Source organism: Choloepus didactylus, chromosome X (genome assembly GCF_015220235.1).
Source record: "Choloepus didactylus isolate mChoDid1 chromosome X, mChoDid1.pri, whole genome shotgun sequence".
In the NCBI taxonomy this organism is placed as follows: Eukaryota; Metazoa; Chordata; class Mammalia; order Pilosa; family Megalonychidae; genus Choloepus; species Choloepus didactylus.
Genome location: NC_051334.1, coordinates 37,956,477 through 37,978,642, shown reverse-complemented (window position 1 = coordinate 37,978,642; position 22,166 = coordinate 37,956,477). Strand labels below are relative to the sequence as shown.

General features: G+C 42.5%; 1 protein-coding gene and 1 pseudogene across 1 annotated transcript in view; one reads left to right on the top strand and one right to left on the bottom strand.

The window, feature by feature from the left end:
- Window positions 1-798: 798 nt before the first annotated feature.
- Window positions 799-1,860, top strand: LOC119523789 (annotated as a pseudogene).
- Window positions 1,861-10,816: 8,956 nt separating this feature from the next.
- The window catches only part of OTC (ornithine transcarbamylase), a 102,108-nt gene continuing 90,758 nt past the window's right edge, over window positions 10,817-22,166 (bottom strand). The window contains exons 7-10 of the mRNA XM_037821459.1: window positions 20,358-20,411; window positions 20,128-20,277; window positions 17,484-17,621; window positions 10,817-11,225 (exon numbers count right to left, since the gene is read on the bottom strand). Coding sequence (XP_037677387.1) covers window positions 11,166-11,225; window positions 17,484-17,621; window positions 20,128-20,277; window positions 20,358-20,411 — 402 coding nt within the window. The 3' untranslated portion in view covers window positions 10,817-11,165. The remainder of the gene's footprint in view (window positions 11,226-17,483; window positions 17,622-20,127; window positions 20,278-20,357; window positions 20,412-22,166) is intronic.

Genomic DNA, 22,166 nt, shown 5'->3' with positions numbered 1-22,166 from the left:
GTATTATGTCCCCCAAAACACCATGTTCTTTAATGCAATGTTGTGGGGGCAGACATATTAGTGTCGATTAAGTTGGAATCCTTTGATTGGATGTTTCCATGAAGATGTGACTCCGTCAACTGGGCGAGACCTTTGATTAGATAATATCCATGAAGGTGTTACCCCACCCATTCAGGGTGGGTCTTAATTAAATCACTGGAGTCCTATAAAAAGTTCACGGACAGAAGGAGCACTGCAGCTTAGAGAGACATTTTGGAGACGCCGCTGAAAGTAGACATTTGCTAGTCCAGAGTTTGCCTGGAAGAAACTAGAACGCCACCAGATGTCTAGAGAGAAATATATCCTTGGAGAAAGCCGTTTTGAAACCAGAACCCTGGAGCAGACCCCAGCCACGTGCCTGTGCCTTCCCAGCTAACAGAGGTTTACTGGATGCCAATGGCCTTTCTCCAGTGAAGGTACCGTATTGTTGATGCCTTACCTTGGACACTTTATGGCCTTAAGACTGTAACTTTGTAACCTTTATAAAAGCCAATCCGGGAGCGCAGCGCCCGTGAGGAGCAGGTGAGGGCCACCGGGGGCCGGGGGAACAGTGCGCCAGGCGGGACAGCCCAGGCCTCGGCGCCCCGCGCACCGACGACGTGGGACACCTGGGGTGGCAGGGCGGCCAGTGCGCGCGCTCGGGCCCTCCTCGCACCAACAGCGCGGTCCCCCCTGAACAGGACCCCAAGTGAGCCCCGTCCGCGAGCCGCCCGGGCCCGACCGCCGGGGGAGCCCACCCGGACCCCCGAGCCTCCAGCTATGGCTTCGCTGCTCGCCAAAGACGCCTACCTGCAGAACCTGCCCCGAAAAATCTGCGCCCAGCCCAGCCCAGCCCGGAGCCGCAGAAGCACAAGTGGGCTGGCAAAACTCAAGACTCAAAAGCTGCTGGGCCTCCAAAAAAGAAAAGGAAGAAAACACAGAAGAAATTTCGGGAGCAGGAAGAGAAGACCACGGAGCACAAGGAGAAGTCGTCTCTGGCAGCTTCCGGGGCCAAGAAGCCAGCAGCAGCCAAAGAGGAGGTGTCCAGCTTCAGCACAGCCCCTGCAGGTAGCCCGGTCACGGAGCCCGACTCTTTCTTTGTCCTGGATGTTCTGCGGCAGCAGCTGCATGAGAAGATTCAGGAGGCTCGGGGCCAGGGCAGCACCTGGGAGCTGTCTCCAGCCACTCTGGAGAAAAGGCGGCGGAGGAAGCAGGAGCGGGACCGGAAGAAGAGGAAGCGAAAGGAGCTGAGGCCCAGGAGAAGGCTGCAGCGGCCGGGAAGGCCGTGGAGGCCGCTGCGCCGCCCCCCGAGGAGTCGGGCAAGGAGCTGGGCAAGGAGCCGGCGGAGCTGATGTTCAGTAAGGTGGAAGTGGGTGAGGAGGAGCCGGCCAGCAAGGCCCAGCGGAGGAAGGAGAAGAGGCAGAAGATGAAGGGGAACCTGACGCCTCTGACCGGCAAGAACTACCGGCAGCTGCTGGAGCGCCTGCGGGGTGGCAGAGCCTGCTGGAGGAGCTGCGGGAGCAGGACGCCGGCAGGGCGCGGGAGCTCGAGAGCAAGATGCGGTGGACCAACCTGCTCTACAAGGCCGAGGGCGTGCGGATCCACTACGACTAGCACTTGCTGCAGGAAGCGCTGAAGTGCAAGGAGAAGCGGCGGGCGCAGCGGAAGCGCAAGTGGGAGAAACGCACCGTGCAGGTCGTGGAGAAGATGCAGCAGCGCCAGGACAAGTGGCGACAGAACCTGCGCAGGAAGAAGGGGGCCAAGGCCGAGAGGCGGATGGAGAAGGCCCTCAAGAAGGACCGGATCCTGCCCCAGGACCTGGAGCTGGCCGGCCTCGCGTGAGGGCCACTGGCCCATGTCCCCCAGCCTCGGGCACCATCTCCACCCTCAGGCGTGCAGAGGTCCCCGAATCCCACCTGGGCTCGAGTGTCCCCTCCACGTCATTCTTGAGACCCTGGGGAAGGGCGAGTCAGGGCTGCCCAAGATTCTTTTACAGGCAAGAAAGCCCCGGTTGGTTTGCAGGGCCAGGCTCTGGTCCCTTCTTCCTCACCTGTGTACCCAGGGTCACGGGAGCAGATGGGAGTGGACTTTGTTGACTGTCATGTTAGTCCAAACCTCACCTGGAAGGGTCGGAGACCCAGCTCCCCGTGGCCTGAGTGGAAGGTGGACTTGCCTGGCCGGTGTGGCTTGGATGAAGGGGTGGAGCTGATCTCAGGCATGGCTGATCCCAAACAGAACAAAATCTCTGGGAGGGAGGGGCACCTTCGTGGAACGGGTGGGTGTGACTTGGGTCCCAGGCCTGCCCTGGCCAGTGGCAGTGACCCTCCTGGAGTCGGGGCGGCTCCCCCTGCGGTGGCCGGTGGAGGGAGGTTTGCTGCAGCAGGCGAGGCTGGAGACGGTGGAGGAGACAGACGGCGACTGCACAGCTCGCCTCCCGCCTGGGTGCTCGGGTCAGGGATGGGAGAGAGCGTCTGCTGATCGTCACGCAGCTCGTAGCTAGGCAGAAGAGAGCTCCCTGCCCCAGGTTAGTTTTCTTTTATAAAATGAGTAGAGTCTTTTTGGGGTACATAATTCAAAACGCACAAGAACAGACTTTTGCTCCAGGCAGCAGAGCATCCTAGGTGGGCTCAGAGCCCTCTCTGGTGTGGTGGAAGGGAAAATGCTTTATAGGGTGTCTCCTGTTTTTTAGCACAGGACTGGGCTGGTGGGGAATTAAGAGGCCAGAAATGACGGAGCGCAGGTCCCCTGGTACGAGCTGGCGGGACCCCAGGGCTGGGTGAGGTGGAGATTGCCCACCCGTCCTGCTGCTTCCCGAGGTGGAGGGTGGGCACTCAGGACTGTTGCCCAGGATCTCGGACATGGCTGAAGACCAGTGTTGGTGACTCAAGTGTCTGAAAAATAGCACAGGGGAGGCAGCCTTTCAGGAGAGTGGCTGAGAATTTTCTAGACTTGGAGCTAGAGACTGGTCTTGAGATCAGGAGGCCTGCAGCAGCTCAAGTCACCGGCAGGGAAGACCCTGCTGCCCAGCTGCTGGGAGTGGAGCTGGTTGACCGGCAGGGTCTCCCTCAGCTGATGTGCCCAGGCTGTCCTGTTTGCAGGGAGCTACTTCCTGCTGACGGTGCAGTGGGGTGCCAGGGCCTTGGCATTTCTACCAGAGCTGGTGGAGACTGAATCATGGTCCAAGGCTCGCCCTGCTGGGTCCCGCTTCCCACCCCTGCCTCCCATAGGTGTGACCCCCCCCCCATAACTCTGTCTCAGTGTCTGCTGGAGGAACGAAACGAACCCAAAGCTCCCAACAATTCCAATACAAGACCTGTTTTTTAAAAGCCCCACTGGACATAACTGTCAGTCTGTGGAACAGAGACAGAGAAGGTGTGACAGGCAGCCAGGGAAAAGGGGCATGTTCCCTGCCAGCAACAACAGATTGACAACTGATTTTTCAGCAACAACGAAAGCCTGAAAAATAAAGTGCTGAGAAAAAATAAAGTGCTGAGAAAAAAAAGTCTAGAATTCTGTACCCTGTGAACTTTTTTCACCTAAGTGAGGGTTCGTTGTCAGTCAACAATTTTTGCTTGCCAAAAAAATCTTTATTTCAGCCAAGTTCTTGAGAAGAAGGAAGATTATTCCAAAAAGAAATGGTGAGCAAGACAAGGGGAGACATTTTAAATATAAAACAAAGGCTGATTATATAAAACTGTCTAGTTTGGTGGCTGTTTAAATTAATTAAAATTAAATAAAGTTAAAAATTCACTTAAAAAAAAAAGCCAATCCATTTCTGGTGTTTTGCATAATGGCAGCATTAGCAAACTGGAACACCTGGCACAAAGCTGGGGGTGGGGCAGCAAAAAAAAATAGATGGCTTGGTATGCATAGGATGAATAATAAGAGATTTCAATATGAGCTATATTCATAGTTGGTGCAGCCCAAATTTGCTTTATAATGGTGAATCCAAAACTTTTCATTTCCTACCAAAGTCTTCTTGGGGGGCACCCAATAAATATTTCAGATGCAGAGTGGGGGGTTGGGTGCTCTGGTTTAATCAGGAAGGGGTGTCGCAGAGTTCTGCCTACTTGGCTTACCCTGGATCCCTGAAGGCAATATAGAACCTTGCTTTATGAAGAGTGGTCCCCAGACCTGGCACCATCAGCATCACCTTGGAGCTTGTTGGAAATGCAGACTCTCAGGCATCACCCCTGATCTATTGAACCAGAATCTGCATTTTAACTAAATCCCCATGTGATTCCTTTGCATATTAACATTTGAGAATCACTTCTAGGAGAAACCTCTGAGGAAAACGTGCACTAAGACAGGGGTCTAAGAGTCTGGTCCCTGAACCCTTGGGGGTCCCCAGGATCATTTTAAGGGATCCTCCATGTCAAAACGATTTTCATAATAATGATAATAGGACATTTGTTGCTTTTTTTCACTGTGTTGACATTTGAAACAATATTGCAAAGCAGTGCTAGGTAAAACTGCTGGCATCTTAGCAGGAATCAAGGCAGTAGAACCAAGCATTCATAGTAGCCTTCACCATCACAAAGGCAGTTTAAAAAAAAAAAACAGGTTCCCTTAAAAATGTCCTTGATGAATGAAAAGATCAAGATGGCGGAGTGACACTTCAGGACTCTGTCCCCCCACAGAAGCTTTGAACAATCAGCAAGAACTGGCAGAAACATCTTTCTCCAAGCACCAGAAGACAGTTAAAGGACTGCAGTGACAGGGTGAGGATGAAATCAAGAAAAGGACCACTTGAAAACGGGAGGATCTCCTGGTGCCCTGGCTGGCCCCTCCCCCAGCCTTTACCAGCTAGGTGTAATGCCAGCCCGCTTACCTAGTGTGGTCCTTGGTCCCAGTTCCAGAGGGAGCAGAGTGACCCTCGTGCATGTACTGGGAGCATATATATCTGTCCCAATCTGTCTGGTGGTGATCTGAGGGCTTTACCCTCCCAGAACTTGCCCTGCGTGTAGAAGGCGGCCCACAGAGCTCTCATACAGAATGCTGTGGGAAAGCTGTCAAGTTTGAAAGTACTTCAAAATTAAAAGTTAAAAAAATGTCCTTGATGAAGCAATAAGACAGAAATTATTAATATTAAATTTCAACCCTTGAGTATATGTCATTTAACATTCTGTGTGATGAAATGTGAAGTAAACATTAAGCCTTTCCTTATGATGGGTGTTTTGAAGAAAAGCACTTGTGCAATTGTTTGAGTTTACCACTTTTACCAGAAAAAATGACTGACAAACAATGATCATTCAGACTTGGGTATTTGACAGGCATGTTTTTGAAAATGAATTGAATTGAACTTGTCACCTCAAGGAAGGCAACTGATAGTATTTGTTTTTAAATTTTATATAACAAAATGTGTCATCATTTGGAAGATCTACATAACTCAGTGAACTAGTGGTTTCTAAATGACCAATATGGAATCATGCATGGGTAAAAGATCCATTCAAAGTGTAAGATAAACCAATGAAGTTTAACATAGCAGTATAGAAAAGTTGATTGATGTGGATTCAGATTTCACATTGCAACTAATCTTTAAGGAGCAACCACTTGTGGAGTTTTAGTGTAACAGCAAAGAATACCCAAAATTATCTGAAAAGGCTATGAAAATAATTCTCCCTTTTCAACCACACATCTGTGTGAAACAGGATATTCTTCCTATATTTCAAACCAACACAGTGCCACAGACAGAATACAAAAGTAGATATGAGAATTCAGCTGCCTTCTCTTAAGTCAGGCATCAGAGGTTTGTGAAATTATAAAACAATGCCAGCCTCTCTATTCACTAACTTTATTTTGTTTCAGAAAATATAATTATTTTTCATAAAAATATATTATGTTAACCTGCAATGGGATTTTTATTGTTATTTTTAAATGAATTAATAAATATATATTTTAAGAATGTTCTCAGTATTAATTTCTAATGCAGGCTATATCAATAGATAGATCCCACATAAGCAAAAGCTCTTTGGGATCATCATTATTTTTAATGTAAAGAGGTCCTGAGACCAAAATGTCCGAGAACTGTTGCCTTAAGAACAGTTTGAATGAAGACTTCTTCCTTTGAGCAGTCCTGCCCTCAGACCAAGATGGATAAACCCCGATGAGTTCTTCCTAATCCCTTTCCACTTTATCAGTTAGACCCCAAGTCTAGCAATTGCCTACTGCCCCTGATTTACTTCATATAAATGTACAATCCCATCCTGCCTTCCTAAGCAAACAGTTTAGTCACTTTGATTGGATTTTCAGACTTGATGGCCTCCTCTACTTGGTTTGGCAAAGTGCCAGGTCACTTTCCTGAGTAGCATATTTATAAGCCAGCGCCTACAGGGAGGCAGCCCAGCTGCTGGGTTCTGCCAATTTCAGAAGACAAGTTCACTCCTTGCACATTTTTTTTTTTGCACCAAATATTCTACTCCATATCTTTCCGATGACAAGATATAAAGGGCTAAGGAAAACACATAAAGCATTAGAAACACTTATTAAACAAATAAAAGGGGACTAACACTTTTTTAGCATTTGTTCTCAGCCCAATACTCTTATATATCTGACTTCATTTAATCCTCCCAACAATTCTACAAAATGGACAAGAAACCCAGGTGTCAGTTACTCCAAAGACAGGTTAATAGACGATCTGGGTTGTGTCAAATGCTTTATGGTGGTGCTTTATGGATGTGGGGATACATAAATAAGTCTTCAGAATTGCCTCTGGCAAGTGGCTGGCAAGTGGTTCTCAAAGTACGATCCCTGGACCAACAGCCTTAGCATCCCTGAGAGCTTGTTAAAAATATGGATTCTCAGGTCCCACCCCAGTTCTGCTGAATCAGAACCTCTGGGGGTGGGGCCCAGCAATCTGTATGTTAACAAGCCTCCAGGGGATTTTGATGCATGCTCAAGTGTGAGAATCACTGAAGTATGCCAACTCAGGCTCTCGAAGCTAACCTCAAGGGCAGATCAATGACACAGCTGCCAAGTTTGCCAACCTATAAGGGTGCTGAAATATCACAGAAATAAATAGAAATATTGTGTCGGTTAACTCAGATCTCCATGTATCTGGGGAAAGTAAATTGGTGTCATTCCTATCCCATGCAGGTAATAAATTCCTTGTTATGAATTTGAACATGTGACAGGAAAATCATATTTGCTAGTTATAATGCTCTGCTGCTTTCTAAGAAAGGCAGATCCTGATAAATGGAACATTTTTTTGCTTGCTTAAGCACAAGCTCTTTGCCATTTGTCTAATGGCCTCTTAAATCGTTACTCCTCCCTCAATGCCTGAAGGATCAGAGGTATGGTACAAAAACCCCAGAAAATTTTATTCATGGATTGTCTTAGTTAAGGTTCCCTAGAAGCAGAGCCTGAGATGGGGATTCTTCTGCAAGCGATTTATTGAGGAAGCATTTTCAAGAGAAGGGAAACAAGGGAAGCCAGTTGGAGCAGAGAAATAAGACTAAGCCAGGATGTGATCTCAAATGGACTCCAGCTTCAGCCTGAACCTGAAGGGAGTTTTGGAGCATGAATTGCAACCCTGAGATGGCCCTACCTTGAGCCAACTTTTTGTACTGCTATAGCAGTCACTCATTGGTTATGAGCTGCTAGGGGTGGGGTGAGGGTGAGTGTATAACTTCCTGGTCAAAGTGGCTCTTGGTGGCTGAAGGCAATGCTTCAGAGGAAGGGGCAGCTGAGAGCCATTAGCAGCCAACCCTGACAGCAGCTGGGAGAATGGGCGAACGCAGGTAAAAGGGTTCTGGGTGGGGCACCAATAGCATCGACTATGTGGATGCTTTTTGGAGCTCAGTTTATACATCTGGGTATGGATGTCCATCCCTGCCCCAGGTGTGACTTCTTCTCTGTGTTCCCCTGGCCTCACAGAACCATAGTCCTGGACCAGCCAGCTTCCCATTCCCCACTTGGCCTAAATCAAATCCTACATTTGTAGGATCCCAGATACTTTGCAGAAGGGTATTAAGCACATGAGTTGAGCATCTTCCCTATAGAATATATTTCTATCCTAGGGACATTTTGTTGTTATTTCCCAGTTTTGTCCTTTGTAAGATGAAGGGATAGACTAGATTATTTCTAAACCCTGTTCTTGTTTAAAAATTCATTTGCCTAATGATTTTGCTCCAGATGGCAGTTGTTATGCTCACATTTCCTCTGGGACTGAGCTTCACAAAAGTACTGAGTAGAAACGAAGTCTAGTGCCATTGACATAAGTCAGATACTGGTAAGACTGTGAAAGGTTCTAGCACGTCAGGGAACTCATCATTTCCATTTGATCTGATCAAGATGCTTTCATCCATTGTTAATATTAATTTTTAGGTACAGTTAATATGGGAGAATTTTTTTAACTGCTAAAGAAATGCAAAATTGATCCTCAAATTCCAATTGCAATGCTCTGTGACGTATTTTCCACACAAAGATTGACAGGCACTATCATTTCTACTCTGGAGTCATGAGGAATTTGTAACAGAAACTTAGTTAAGAAACTCAAATGATCGCTGACTTTTCCCTATGTGTCTCTTGTCCTCAAGTACAAGGTGATATTGAAAAAATTCCTGATATAAATTGTTGAAAGTAGGGCCTGTCCCTACCAGATGCTGGCCTTTCATGTGAATTAAAACAAAGCACCTATTCAGGATTACAAAACACTGAAATTTGTCCTCTGTCTGTAGGACTGGTAAGGAAGCACAACTTGCAATTGAAGTGCAACCCAGGTATCAACCCTTTCACCCGGGACCTTTGCATAAGGCACAAGTCGCACAGCAGTATGTGGTGCTCTTAGTTGTAGGAGTCTGCTCATTGTGACTTGACTGGTGTTTCATTGTTCAGCGTGAGCTTCCATATTTGTCAAAGGCATCAGTCCTACAGAATTGCTGAGTGGAGCCTTGTCTCAGGATATAACTCAGTCATCTCCACCATCTAGACACTGACACAAGCTTCTAGGACAAATAGGTACAAAAACAATGGGTCTGGATACCGTCTCTGTATGTATTCACCACCCATTTTTATCACATGAGAAGACTTGCCTTGGAGCTTTGACATGGGACCAGGGGGCTCCTGCCATTTTAACTGAGGCTCTAGTATTACTTGTGCAGGAGGTCGAATGTGGCATTACCATGCTGATCTGGGCAGATCTTCTTGCTTGGGATTTTACAGTAGTCCAACTATTAGCAAAATCTCCATTAGAAACATCTGACATTGAGTTATTTTTCTAAAGTTCTCATTAACTTATCACTGAAAAAAAAAACAACTGATAATTCTTCCTTGACATTGAAATCACTGCACTGTAATCATGTGTATTTTTACAACCCCAGTGTTGCAGAGAAGAAAGCCTGAAAGAAATGAACTCTTTGGATAGTTAATATTAATTAAGTGGATAGGAATTATTATGTATACTAGGGACCCAAGGGTTCATTGCTTGAGTTTTTGGTAATCAAAAAGAAACTAATAATAATATAAATAATGTCTTCTTAAGATGAAAAATTTTAAAAGCAAATAAATTCCTACAGGTTTGGGTTGAAAAGGATGTTAAACTGGGTGTACATAAAAAAAAGCTTTAGAGCTTTTTGAGGTAAATGTGACTACATTTTGGCAAGTTATTTCTGATTGAAGGAAGAAGATTATGCCATCTGTTTGGTTCAAAGAATAGCCAGGAAAGAGTTGAGGGCTCATCACCATGAGGGACCATTTGATAAGTGGAAGGACACTCAGAATTATGTCCTTTCTACATGGGCAGTTTAAGGGAGAGTCTCAACAATCCACACAGCATCTTCTGGTTAAATCATGCTTATACTCTCTGCTCAAAGAAGATATTCCACTAAATTTTCCTCTCTTTCTTTTTAAAGCGCTTCCAATAAATAACCAAAGAAGTGAAAGTCACCTTTGACATTTACTGGAAAAACTGATTTTTTTTCTGAACATCATGAGCCTCCCCACCCCACCCCCAACATGTTTTATTGCATCTTCATTGAAAATCTCATTTGTAATTCATCTCTTGCTTACTCACCTAAGTCATAGCTCTCTGAGAAAGAATATCAGTCAACCAGCCTGGAAACATTCTTATAATAATAGAGGGGAAATGTAAAGGAAATTACTTTTCTTGTCCTCTGTAAAATGCATTATTTTTTGAAAGTTTTCCTTAAAGCTCTTTAACGTTTTAACCAAAACACTTAACATTATATCATATTTCAATAATACAAATTTTGGTCATCCAGAAGAGAAATCTAGTTTGAATTTCATCATCTTACTTCAATAATGCAAATTCTGATCATCCAGAAGAAAAACTGGAGGAAAAACTCTGGCTAAAATGTGGCAAATAGATCTTGGAAATATTCAGTGTGTGGTGTGAGTAAATGTGTGATAATTATAAGTATGAAAAAAATTAAATTGTTCCTGCTGGGGAATTTTAACCTAAGAAAATGTCATTCTTTAGTGGATCTTATGTTCCTAGCTAGCTAGATATCCATGGTTTTACCACTTGCTGACAAAGGTTTCTTTAGGCTTGTAATATTAAGTATTTTTAACAGAGAATAGATTAGGGTCTCCCTTCCTAGAAATGATTGGAAAAAACTCAGTTTTGAGCACAGTTCTTGCTGTTTTCTAAGAATTTCATCATTTTCCTCCACAAATGAATTTCTGTCTACCTCTTTGGCCTGAAAATTGTACTACATCTGCAAGATGGATCATTTGGCTTCCTCATTGGTCCTGGGGGACATGAACACAGCCCAGAGATCTACCAGCAGCTGACTGCCTGGTAAACATTTACTTATAAATTAGCGCGGGTGATAATTCATTAAGGTAATAAGCACAGATACATTTAATGGCTTAGACATTATACTATACAAACATGGCATTTTATGTTTAGTTGAAGCAAATATATGAGATTACTAATATGATACCCAACTGTAACTAGAAATTGTGAAATGAAGAGGGTGTTTAAACCAAGTCAAGCCATGCATTATAGTGCACCACCATTTAGCTTAAAGGGTTCAGGAAGGTTTTACAATGGCAAAACAATATCACACAATTCACCCATACCATATGTTAGAGATCTGTCTGTCTTAGATTCTCTTCTCTTCCCCACAAACTGTCTCATTCTGTAATAGAAGAGCATCGTTTCTCTCTTGACAAGCATCACAACATTAAAACTTTGGCTTCTGGAGTTGAGGTGTGTAATCTGTCAGCAACGACACCATGACAGCCTGGGATGACATGTCAGAAAAAGAGACAGAAAGAAACAGATAAATATTAGTAACAATCTGCTTAGGGACCTAGGGAAGGGAGACTAGGTTGCAGTTTTGAAGGCTTGCAGTTAAAATGTGTCTTCCCAAGGAAATGGTAAGAGTTCTGAACTAATATTTATTTTTATTTGGATACAGAAAAGCCAAGAGGGATCAGGCTGACCTAAATAGATACACAAACACTGAGCTTACTCAGGCCTCATTCCAGGAATAGTGGGTGGGAGAACTGGAATGAGAAGACATCACAGTGGTAGCCACGATAGGATTTTTCAGTCATAAGTGATACCTAGGTGTTGACTGGTTGTAGAGAAACCCTCCCACCCCAGTTCCTCGTGATTACACTGTGTTATGGTCGCTTGCAACCTAGAGAAATTTAGGATAAATCAGATGTAGAGTAATAAAAGTAAATCATTTGGGATGAAGAATACTGCCTGCGCTCTGACTCAGATTCAGGAGACTGGGGTGGGGCCTGAGACTCTGCATTTCTAACAGAGTCTTCCTGAAAGAGCATTAACATTACAGCCAAGAGCACAAGTTCCCCTTAGTCTGTCAGCCACAAAGGGGAATTTTCATTCTTATTTGCCCCAACTTCCACAATAATGGCAAATAGTCATAATACCAGAAACAATGATGATAAATGTTTAGTGAGTGCTTAACTATGTACCAGGCAGCATCCTAAGTCCTTTAGCATGTGGAAATCAGTCAGTTAAGAAACATTTGGCAAGCCCTGTGCTAGGTGATCTGGTGAGCTAGAGAGAAATGTCCATGCATGATCTCATTTAATGCAACAACGTTCTATTACTATCAATTCTAGATGAGGAAATCCATCTTTGGAACTACTGACAGGGCAGAACTAGATTTGAACCAGGTTTCTATGAGTCCACTCTTAAGAGGTAAGTTTACTGTCTCTCAGGCACTGGCTTTTACCTTCCAACCCTACCGTGCATGTACTAGGACCACATCTCGTATCTCTAGCTGATATCTGACGTGCATGCCTTATATTGCAAAGGTGTTCACTGAATGCATTTATTGAATAGTTACCACTTGCCAGGCACTATGCTGAGTGCTTGTATAAGCATCATAACATTTAATATCCTTACTTACTGTATGAGGTGGTAAGAGATGTAAAATACATATGAGAAACTGAGACCTAACGAACTTTTCTGAGTGGTGGTGGTAAGAGGTGGATTTGCAACTCAAATGCAGACTTGCCTGTTTCTAGAACCTGACTACTATGGTCAGATGACTCTTACCGCATTTAATCCTCACACCCATATAAAGTTATTTCTATCTCTATCACCATTTTTCATATGAAGAAGCTGTGCTTAGAGAACTTAAGGTGCTCACTCAAGGTCACACGGAGAGCCAAGAATTTAGTCCTTGTCTGTCTGATTTCCAAAGCCTATGTTCTGAAAACAACACCTTACATTGCCTCTAGCAAATATTTATTAAGCACATATTTAGGGTCTATATCAGGCACCATTCTAAGTGTAATGAAGAACAAAACTGACAAGACCACTGCTCTTATGAAGGAGTTTTCATTTTAGTTGTGGGGTGGATAAACAGATAAACAAAGAAGAAAATTCCAGGTAGTGATAAGTGCCATTAGAAAATAAAATAGGATAATTGGATAAAGAGAGGCTGGGGAACTACTTAAGATTTGGTGGCAAGGAAGACCTTGCTAAAGGAGTGACACTAAAGTGAGATCTGAATGACAAGAAGGAATTACGAAAGCCAAAATCTGGGGAAAGAACATTCCAGAAATACCTTCTTGGACATCTACCAGGCAAAATCTTTTAAGATTTGTTATGGGTTCCTGGGATCACATCTCAAGTTTTGTTTGCTTTTGTTTTAATGGTCATTGCACATGTCAAACTTATTTTCTCATCAAAAACTTAGAAAGTCAACTTAGAGTAAGTTTTCCAAACAAACAAAAAATATAGAATACCCAATTAAATTTGAATTTCAGATAAACAACATTCTTTAACTGTATGTCCCAAATATTGCATGGGACATTCTTATACTAAAAAATTAGTCACTGTTTACCTGAAATTCAAATTTAACTGGGCATCCTGTATTTTATCTGGCAACCCTAACTTGGAGAAAAGTAATAGACTATAAAACACTGTGAATTTCATTTGCAATGATGTTGTGTATTTGAGGATCATCCACATTTCAGTGCTTGGAAGTGTCAGCTTTTGGCAGGTTCCCTTAAGGTTACCTTAGTGCCACAATAAAATTTGCCAGCAGAGGAAGAAATCCACCTGGCATTTTGTGAGTACTACAGCCTTAGTAATCACTGAAAAACCCCAAAACAAGCTTTGTAGGGAGAAAAGGGTGTGTGTTTTTTAAACAAAGGGATTCAAAGGCCTGTGCACAAAGTAGAGAATTATGTGATTACTAGTGTGTTCCAAACAGCACTGCAGAAAATCACCCAGCATGGAGCATGGAGGCCTCAGAAAGCTACTCGGAGTGCCAAAAGAATGCACCTTTGCTTTAAAACTGTTATATGCTTTTAAGAACAAACCCTTTACTCCCTTTTAGTTATATACCTTATGTCAGTTGTTATAAGCATCTCAGAACTGGAGGCCAGACTGTGTCTTTCTTTCCATCTTCTCCCCTTATTTCAAATGGAGTTGTGCATGTGGAAATCATTCTCTAGAGGAATGCAGTATTCTATATCTGAGCTCTCCAATATGGTAGCCACCAGCCATATGTGACTATTGAGCAATTAGAATGTCGTTAGTGTAGCTGAAGAACTGAACATTCAATTTTATTTTATTTTAATTAGTTTAAATTTAAGTGTAAATAGCCATGTGTGGCTAGTAGCTACTGTGCTGGAAGGGGCAGTCCTAGAGGAAAACAAGTATTGAGCCTTTAGAACATTCCAGAAAAATCTACCACAGCAGTGCTGAGCCTCAAGGCCATTTTAAATAAGTGTCTAAGAAAAATGTCCTTGCCTATAAAATAGGAATTTGGTCTAGATAATCTCTAAATTCTCATCCCACTTGAAAATGCTATGCTTCTACAAATTGTATGTACTAGGTGGGGTCTGCATGTTATTCATCTTCTTTTATCCCCAATGCTTGGCCTAGTGCCTGGAACACAGTAGGTGCTCAATAGATGGTTGCTGAAATGTAAAGAACTCAAAGGGACCGCCAAATCACCTAACTCAGAGATATAAGGAATGCAGCCTGTGCATCACCACCTCCCTTCCAGTACCCCCGACAGGCATCACCAGTCAGTGATAGTACTCTTTCCCACTGAGACCAGAGTCAGGCTCAGAATCTTTCTGAACACAGAACTCCATGTTGCCCACTGATGGGTATGGGGACTTAATAATAAAAATCATTTGCCATCTCTGCAGCTTGATCTTCTTATTTTACAGGTGAGGAAACTGAGACCTAGAGAGGTAATATTTATCCAAGATGACACAGCTGACTAGTAGTAAAACCAGTTATAGAATTCAAGTCTTCTCACTCCCAGTCAAGTGATCTTTCTACTTTAGCCTCTCTATCTTCATTTAAGCATGGTTATGCCTCTTGTTTTCTTTAAAATATCTTTTTTTCCTAATAATAGAGGGTACTTCAGAAGGGTTGGGGATGGAGAGATGGTAGTAGGTCCTAAATGGATGGAAAATAGGTGGATGGATGATTTCACTGTATATATATTTATCCTTGTAAACATTTCCATAGTATAAATGTTTCCATGGAATCCATAGTATATTTTAGAAGTTTTAAGTAAATTGAATTTTAAAAATGTTGTTTACTGAACTCTTTAAAAATTCAGAACTGCAGAGCATCTCCATAAAGGATATTTTAGAAAGCTTTCTTTTAATTCCCCTGAATTTCTACAAATGATTTATTTTAACAAATTTAGATTGATTTATTTTCATAACTTCGATTGTCTTCCAATTAAAAATTGAGCTGGAGGAAATTTTATGCCATGTCTCTTCTTGAGGTGTATGGTTAGAGAGCTCACATTTTCTTTTTGGTCATTTAGATCCTTGCTGTTCAAAGTGGTCCACAGGACAGCAGCCCCTGTATCACCTGGGCACTTGTTAGAAATGCCAAGTCTCAGGCCCCACCCAGTCTCCTGAATCTGAATCTGCACTTTAACAAGAACCACATGGGGTTAAAATTCACATCAAAGTTTCAGAAGCTCTGGTCTACTGACATGGGAACTGCCATTTTGGCCAAAGTTAGTGCCCTAGGGTGGCAAGCTGGAAAGGCACAGTAATAGAAAAGCCATCTCTATTATTAGAAATGACAAATTTAGACCCAGTATACAACTTTCCATTGCAAATAGAGTCATGATTCGTTTCCAAACAGGTACTGGAGCTTGAACTCTTGCCAGTTACTGTATCAGATAAAGGATGAAGCAGATAATAACAATATTTACCATCTATTAGTCACCATTCTAAATGCTTTACATGTATTATTTCAATGCTCACCATAGCCATATCCTCATTTATAGATTAAATAATTAGTAGATACTCTTTTCCAGTTTGTTTTTCTCTACTCCAGAGTTTGAAAGCTACAAACTACATTTCCCAGGCTCCCTTGCAGCTAGGCTACAGGCTTGGCACTCAGATGCATCCATTCAATACTTGAATGCATAAATGAACAACATGAAGTGGAAGCCACACTCTGGGAGATTGGATCTTCTGGTCCATATGCAGATGAAGCATCTGGTTCAGCTGGTATAGCAATAATGAAGTATCTGGCATCTAGTTCCAAGGTACCAGGCTATGGGTGGCTATGTCAGTGGTGTTTTGGCTACAAAGGAAACATAGTATTGTAGGGCAATTTTCCTACTTGTGTTGTCCCTGGCTGTGTGGTTTTCATGAATCATTTGCTGCATCCTCTTTCTCAAGAGATTCTGGGAACTGCTTAACATCTTTTAATAAACTTCATTCCATTAGTCTACCTAGGGTGGACTCTGTTATTTGCAAGTAAGAACCTTACTGGTTCAGTAATTGAGACCAGTCAAATCACCAAAAGCAAAAAAAAAAAACCAAAAAACCAAAAAAAAAAAAAAATGGTGGACATAGCTTACGGCATATGAATATTCAGTTTTCCAGAGAAGAAAGCAACATTTGGAATACTGTAAAGCAGATATGTAAGGTTAATATTTCCTAGAGGGATAGTGATATAGATCAAACTAGTAGCTTTAATCTTAAACGGACCAATACATTTTAAGAGTAGTTTTCCTGTTAATTCTGGAAATGATCAATACTGAAAAACAAATGTGTCTGTATGGCTAAAGACAAGTAGACAATTAAAACTAAAACTGGGGAAGGCATGAAAGAGAGATGCAAGGAGAAAAGAGAGGAGGAAGGCAATAAGAATTTGAGTGCTTATTTTGTGCCCAGGCACTGAATTGGGGGCTGCTATAAACATGAACAAAGAGATTCTAAAATAAGAATTGTACCACTTAAAATGGTTGACAGACAGCAGTGGCTGGTGCTCAGGATGCTCAAGGGCAGTAAGAATTTTGACTAAAATAGATTTATTTGGAAAGGGATCAATTTTACTCATTTAAAGAAACAACCAGCATAAATGCTAATCAGTAGTAATAAACTATTATGAACTCTATGGAAAAAATAGATCCCATATGAGCAAATAATGTAGCTGGGATAATCTCGGTTGCTTTTTATTTACCAAAAGGCATTGTGGTAATTTGAAGCTGTATGTACCCCAGAAAAGATCATGTTCTTTGAATCCATTCCTTAGGTATAGACCTATTGCAAGTGGGACTTTCTGATTAGGTTATTTCAGTTGATGCATGCCCCAGGTGGGTCTTAATCCTCTTTCTGGAGTCCTTTACAAGAGGATAAAACACATAGAGGAGCTCAGAGAAGAAAGCCAGAGAGAAGCTGAGGGACAAGGACACACACAGAAGCTCAGAGAAGCCACTGAAGCCAGAAGCTAGAAGCAACGAAACCCAGGAGAGAAGAGAGAGACCAGAAGATGTCTCCATGTGCCTGGCCAGGTGACAGAAGAGCTGAGGACCACAGGTATAGTACTGTTGATGCCTTCATTTGGACATTGTTCACAGCCTCAGAACTGTAAACTTGTAAGCTAACACACATCCCCATTGTAAAAGCCAACCCATTTCTGGTATATTGCATTTTGTGGTGTAAAACAGGTATGAACCACCAAGCTGGGACCACTCAGAAAACTCCTACTTCTCCTCCATTCCCCATTTCCTCCTTACCATGATTGTCCACTTTCTGTTTTCAGCCTCTGGGAACACTAGCGATCGTGGAGAATAAAACACTTCGTCATCCACTTCTTCTGGCTTTCTGGGCAAGCAGTGTAAAAATGTCCAGTCAGAGGCTGCGACTTTAGCCATCTAAAGAAGAGAAGGGGATAAGACCTTCCTTTGACTATAATATGAGGCAGTCTTATTTGTCTTTTTCAGTATTTAAAAACACATATGGCCTGGGGTCAGTGAGCTATACAAAGAGAGAGACAAAGGGGCAGAGTGAGGGTTTTAGCTCAAGGCAGCTGGGAAAAACTGGTACTTTCAATTTATGGAACTTTATAGTCATTTTTTGAGTTGAGAGATCATCACTCCAAGTTAAACCACCACTAACTCATATTTATTGTTTTCTGTCTGGTGGGATAGTGGGCATTTCAATAGTGAACTCTACTAGTGTAAATAATATGTGACTGATAGCAAAAGTCATAAATTACACCCCAATATAAAAAAGTTGCTTTTCTATGATTGTGTTATATTTTGAGCTTATCTCCAAATTATGGTTTTCAACACTTGAAGCATACTTGGTCATTAGTTAAAACAATTTTGAAAAATAGCACTGGGACAGGAATGCATGGAATGGCATTATGAGCACTATGCATTTGATGTTTCATTTTAATACGAATGTTCTAGCAGTTTTAATTTTCTCCAACAGTTATTTCCTGAAAGTTACATTTTTCCATTTATTACCATTGTTCTTTTACACATTCAAAATTACATACCCTCATACTTTATTACCTCAAAAGTACTTCCTTTGAACTAAACGTTCATTTTTACCTCCCATCCTAGCTCTAGGTTCAGAACTTTCTGAGTTTTAAATTACTGCCCAAGTGACATGGGAAAGGAGTAATATTTATGCCAGTCATAAATCAGTGAAATGACTGTCTTTCAAGTCTGCAGCCCTGGCACTGGCAAAATATTTAGGGCTGGTCAAGGTAAGCCTGAGGTAAACCGGAGATAATTTGAAATTTCTCCATGAAATTATTTGCTGCATATATGACAAGCGATTAGCCATAATATATGAAGAACTTCTATAACCAATAAGAAAAAAAGATGAAAAAAATAAAAACAATAGAAAATGGGCAAAGAATATGACAGCAATTTACAGAGAAAGAAATGCAAATGGCCAATAGACATGAAAAGATGCTTAACCTCACCAGTAATCAAGGAAATACAACATTTAAAAGGCATGAGATACCATTTTCCTTCAGATTTATGAAAATTAAAAATGTAAGTAACAACTAAGAATGGAGTGTGGGGAAAGAACTCTCATACACAGCCGTGGGAGTATAAATTGTTAACCCTTTCTGGATGGGCCATTCCCCATCTCCCATATTTTAAAACCTATATATCATTTCACCCAGAAATTCTTCTTCTAGGCATCTATTCTCCAGTAATACTTGTGCAAAGAAATATGTATGAGGATGTTCATTGCAGTGTTGTTTGTAATCGGGACAATCAGGAATAGCCTAATTTATCAATAGGGAACATTTTAAGTAAATTATAATCCACTGTATCTAATAAATGGTCAAGAAAAATCTAAGATTTGTTGTGGAAAAAATAAGTCAAAATAATACACATATACCATTTATGAAAAACCAGTAGTTGTGTGTGTGTATAGGCATATATGTAAATGCACACACCAAAAAAGGCCTGCAAAGAGACACATCCAACTACTGAACGGTAACTACCTCTGGGAAAAAATAGTCACTGTTAAGAGGATAGGGGAAAGATATATTTTCACTTTTTCTTTTTCAAATAGCCATTCTATTTGACATTTTTAAAATAAGGAGCTTGCATTTTTATATTACTTTCTCAATAAAATATTTATTTTAATTGCTTAATCCTTCTCACCATCAGAACAAATTGGTTGCTCTGCTGAGAAAATCCCAGGGTGCACCTGACTTTTAAGGTATTCCTCTAGAACAGTGGTTCTCACAGTATGGTTCCTGGACCAGCAGCATCAGCATCCTCTGGAAACTTGTTAGAAATGCAGATTCTCAGGTCTCACCCTAGACCTGCTGAGTCAGAAACTCGAGGATTAGGATCCAGAAATCTGCACTTTAACAAGCCCTCCAGCTGATTCTGATGCATGGTCAAAGTAGAGTACCACAGGTCTAGATCTTAATAGAAAGTCTTAGATTGGATGGATTCCCTTGGGAATGCCCTGGAAGGAGTTAGCAAAATTAAACTGGACTTTAGGATCCTTAGAAAAATAGAGGCAAGGACTAGCCTGAGGAAAATAGTAATGGGACTTTTCCTAGGGGGAAAATCAGAAGAAACAGCATGCATCATAAGTAACCTAATGCTTCTAAACATACAAAGAGAAAAAGCCTTCCAGTGCCTCAATCACTGTGAGAGGGGGAAACCTGCTTCATTTTTTTGCCTAGGTTTCAGATTCCTTCATCCAGCACAAAAGTGTCTTTCCAAAGGACATAGCTAATCTTCGAGAGGAGAGAAATCCCTGGGGGATACAGACAGTGAGTCCTTTATAGAAAATGAAAGGACAGTCTGCTTTCCCCAAAGTAAATGAGTGATTAGATGGTTCTGGCCTTTATGAATGGAATTAATGAACCTTCAGAGAGGCATCAATTTGTACCTTCATTGTAACCTGGTAACCTTGGAAAGCCTGGAGCCGCTTTTTCTTCTCCTCTTCTTGTCCCATGCTTATCCAAGTGTCTGTAATTAATACATTGCCTCCACGCGCCGCTTCCAATGGATCATTTGTCAGCGACAGCTTGGTACCGTTCTAGCATACAGAAACGTGCTGGTTAAACAATTTCATGGGACAGAGAAAGGCAATTATAGCTTTACATATAAGGCACATACCTCCTTGGCATACTGCTCTGCCAACCTGGTTATGCTAGGATCTGGCTCATAACCCTGCAGGGGGAAGAATTTGATTGTTCTTTAGGTAATTTTATCATATATGTCTCTTATACATGCATTATTTTCTTTTCAACAAAATTCCCTTCCTCCCTCCTTCATTTGCTTTAAGATGTAACCAAACCATGTTCAGTAGAATGTGATTTTTACATCTAGACTTTCAAAGCTTATTAGCACCTTTGGGAATTTAGAAAAGTAACCAATTGCCCTGTCTTTCTATTATCCTCTTTGACCTCTTTAGTCATAAAGACAAACATCGGACGTGGGGCCTTCTAGCTCTCTGCAGCAGGTCTTTTTGTTCCTCTAATAGCTTAAGAGGACTATATACAAAATTCTACAACCTAATGCATTTTTGACTTAGAGAATTTCCACATGCTGTTCTTTTGTGTCTGAAATGCTTTTCTTCGCCCACTCCACATGGATAATGTGTTCAGGTCTCAGCTCAAATATCCCCTCCTCAGAGAAACCTTCCCTGCCCACCCAGCAAATACTAACTGCCCACATACACACATCTTATTCTCTTGCATCCTGTAGCAAGTGTTCTGATTTCAGGATGCTTCCCTTGAAATGGCATTTACACAGCCGGTACACTATTTTTGCTAAGATTGTATGCTGCTTTGGGATGGTCTGGGGAAGGCAGTTTAGGAACTAGGGCGAGGCAAGTGAGGTGCCTAAGGCACAAAATTTAAAGAGGCACTCACTCTCAGGGTCATGCAAGCACACATTTTGACTCTAGGTGCCTCGCTTGCCTCACCCTAGTCCCAACCCTGGGTGAGAAGACATTATGGGGGCAAAGCTCCCCAAACTATTCCACACTACTACAGCTAGCCTCCTTGCCTCCATCCTCACCCTCCAATCTGTTCTGTATATGGCAGCAAGAACCGTTTTCTTCCAAGCCTCCAATGTTTACTAGTTTCTGAAGTCGAACCCAAATAAAGAGCATCAAGGCTCACCAGCAGCATCCCCTGCTTCTGTCTCTTTTAATTCTCTACACCCTGCTGCAGTAAACCCTATCTCATTGTCGTCCCTGTACATGTCTTGCCCTCCTCTGCCATCTGCCATCACAGCCCTTCACCCTTCAACACCTCCCCCTTCTTGTACCCTCCTGGTGTCTTCCTTGGAACTTGTCATCTTTTCCTTTGTCAGAGCTCTAGCCTGGCCTCACCTCCAGATCCTCCAGATGAAAGTGCTGTCAGTTCAAACACCATAATTATCCTCACCTTCTTCCATCCTTTACATTTTCCTGAATTCTTAGCATTTATTATGAGCCAAGTTTTAAAAATTCTCAGTAGGACATTATGGTGGATGGTGCCATGTGCTGCTCAGATGGCCCTTCATGAATAAAGGACTTGCTCCCCAGCTGCTGGGACTGCTGCCAGAACATGGCCCTCAGCTGTCAGCCCTCTTTGGGCAACTGCCTGAGCTACAGAAGTCTCCCCACCCAAGGTCATCACACACCCTTCCAGGATGACCCACATCCAAGGACAGGTTGACAGGAAGGCATGAAAACCTGACTCTCTCCTCCCAATGCAGGACAGCTCTGCACGGCCACGCCAGATCTAGAACTCTCCATTGAATCAACAGAGGCCTTTATTGGGCCTGCATGGCAGCTTGCCTTCTCCCTCTGCCCACTCCTGCTTCCTTCCCCTCCCTTCCACAGGTGTTGATCTGAAGGGCACTCCCTGATAAACATCCTGCACACTAAATTCTGTCTCAGAATCTTTTCACTGGGAAGCCCAACCTGCAACAGGC